This window comes from Austrofundulus limnaeus, unplaced genomic scaffold, assembly GCF_001266775.1.
Source record: "Austrofundulus limnaeus strain Quisiro unplaced genomic scaffold, Austrofundulus_limnaeus-1.0 Scaffold644, whole genome shotgun sequence".
Taxonomy (NCBI): domain Eukaryota; kingdom Metazoa; phylum Chordata; class Actinopteri; order Cyprinodontiformes; family Rivulidae; genus Austrofundulus; species Austrofundulus limnaeus.
Genome location: NW_013953046.1, coordinates 104,351 through 106,494, shown reverse-complemented (window position 1 = coordinate 106,494; position 2,144 = coordinate 104,351). Strand labels below are relative to the sequence as shown.

The window sequence follows — 2,144 nt, the reverse complement described above, 5'->3', positions numbered from 1 at the left end:
GCGTTGGCGCCCCCTCTAGTGCAGCGCCCATATGAGTTGCATACAGTGCATACCCACTTTATGCGCCACTGTGTATATAGAAAAAGTTTACCTTGCCAATGCAATTATTGACACTTAAGTGCAATATATTACAGCAATAGGACAACATAAAGACAGTATTACAGTAAAACATCAAAATACAATCATATTAATATTGTAATCACTGAACTACTGAGTTTAAAATTATAAAACTATGGTGCAGTACCATATTGTGTAGATGCAGCAGGGGGCAGTATTGGACCAATACAAGGCTCTAATGACTGCCATTATAATTTATTAAACGTTAATATTTCAAAAACTATAAGTTGTACAGGCACCAAAAGGCATAGCCATCATTTGGCACAGGGGCTTTACAGATATAAATTACAATGGCAGCTCTAGGACAAAGTATGCAGGAGGAGAAGCATGGCAAAGTTGAGATGACTTGGATGGGAAACGAATCACAATAGTGTGCAATGCATTGGCAATGTACACTGATAATTAAATAAATGTTACTACACCCAAAAATCCTTTTTTAGTGTGCAGTCTGGGACATAAATCAACAGACGACTTGTTGTGGGCCTACAGTTTGGACCTTCTTGGACTAACTGTTAACCCGACCCTGGTCCAGCTGAAACTAGTTCTCCAAACTGAGGCCATATAAAAAGTTCAGCAGCTCAGATAATAATTCCTTATAAACAAAACTTTCCACAGTGTCCTACTTTCAAAGGTCTCAACCATCAGTTTGAGGCTGTCATTAAGGCCAAAGTTATGTTAACCAAATACTAAATGAAACGTCTGAGTACTTATGAGGTAATCTGCCTTTATTTTTACTTTGTCAAATACATTTTTGTCTTTGCTGTTGTGCAGAACCCTGTTCCACTTGACAAAAATAAAATGACATGAGTGTAAAACACTGGGGTCTGATTCAGCACTAAGTGACAGCTGAACCCCGTTTTGTCTCCTGCAGGTGAAACTCGGGCAGATCGTCTACATGCATGACAGCTCCGAGACCACCGAGGACCGTTTCACACTCTCTGCCTCAGCTTATGAGATTGAACGCCGCAGTCATCCTGTCACCATCTCCATTACCGTCATACCGGTGAACGATGAGGCGCCGAAAGTGACACGCAACACGGGCCTGGAGGTAAGGCTTCTGTCTGTGACAGTGCATTAGCTTTTACTTACAGCCTCCCTCCGACCGCTAAATGATGCTGAAACCACGCGGTGTGGAAAACATTTGTGTACCCATAAAAATGCAGTGTGCAGTCAGGAATCTTTATTAGTGTTTCAAAAACTGACATGAGTCTTATAAGAACATTAAGTTTTCTTTGCTTGTTGGTTGTGATGTGGTGAAAATAACTTGTGAATATTTGATTGGCAGCCATTCGTCCTCCCACTTGTTGTGATCTTAAACCCAAATAATGAAAAAACAAAGAAGCATCAAATGAGTGGCTTCATAAAAAATGATGGGATTCTGATCTGTTTAAAGGGACTCAGTCGTGGCTTTTTTTTTAAGTTGAGCACATTTTTCTACATGAAAACAGTGTTTTACTAAAATCATTTTAAACAGACATAAAATCTATAAAATGTCTTTGTTTTTTTAAAATGTATGAACTCTGAACGAACTCTTGCTTATGGTAAAATTTGCAGGTCATGAATCTTATGTGTGCCAGGTTGAACAAACACTTAATGTTTTTAGGGCAACAAATTAAACAGATGATGATAGATTTGTTTTTTCAAAGAGCCATAACAGAGGATACATTTTCTCCATTGTTTGGAGAGAAAACACACAGAAAAGTGCATTTATAAACTGTAAAAATACAACAATAAGCTGTGACGGTTCAGAGATTTATGTTTGCTGTCTTAAGCCCCACGCCCCCGCCGGTGGGGGCAAAATCATATTTTTTTGCTTTCTTTATTAACCAACGTTCTCATAGGTAAACATAGACATGTGTGGTATCTATAGAAACGTCAGGATCTTGGTTAAAAACTCATAGAAACCATTTCTACGTCCACCAGACACAGATAAAACAACAAGCAGTTGAATCTGTAAACAAACTGCACAAAATGGCGTCTCGGCAAAACCCGGTCTCATCTGTTCACCAGTGACTTCTTCACACAAA

At 39.0% G+C, this 2,144-nt stretch overlaps 1 protein-coding gene across 1 annotated transcript in view; it reads left to right on the top strand.

Moving 5' to 3' along the window:
• The window catches only part of cspg4 (chondroitin sulfate proteoglycan 4), a 183,228-nt gene that overhangs the window by 147,707 nt on the left and 33,377 nt on the right, over nucleotides 1–2,144 (top strand). The window contains exon 6 of the mRNA XM_014027385.1: nucleotides 989–1,165. Coding sequence (XP_013882839.1) covers nucleotides 989–1,165 — 177 coding nt within the window. The remainder of the gene's footprint in view (nucleotides 1–988; nucleotides 1,166–2,144) is intronic.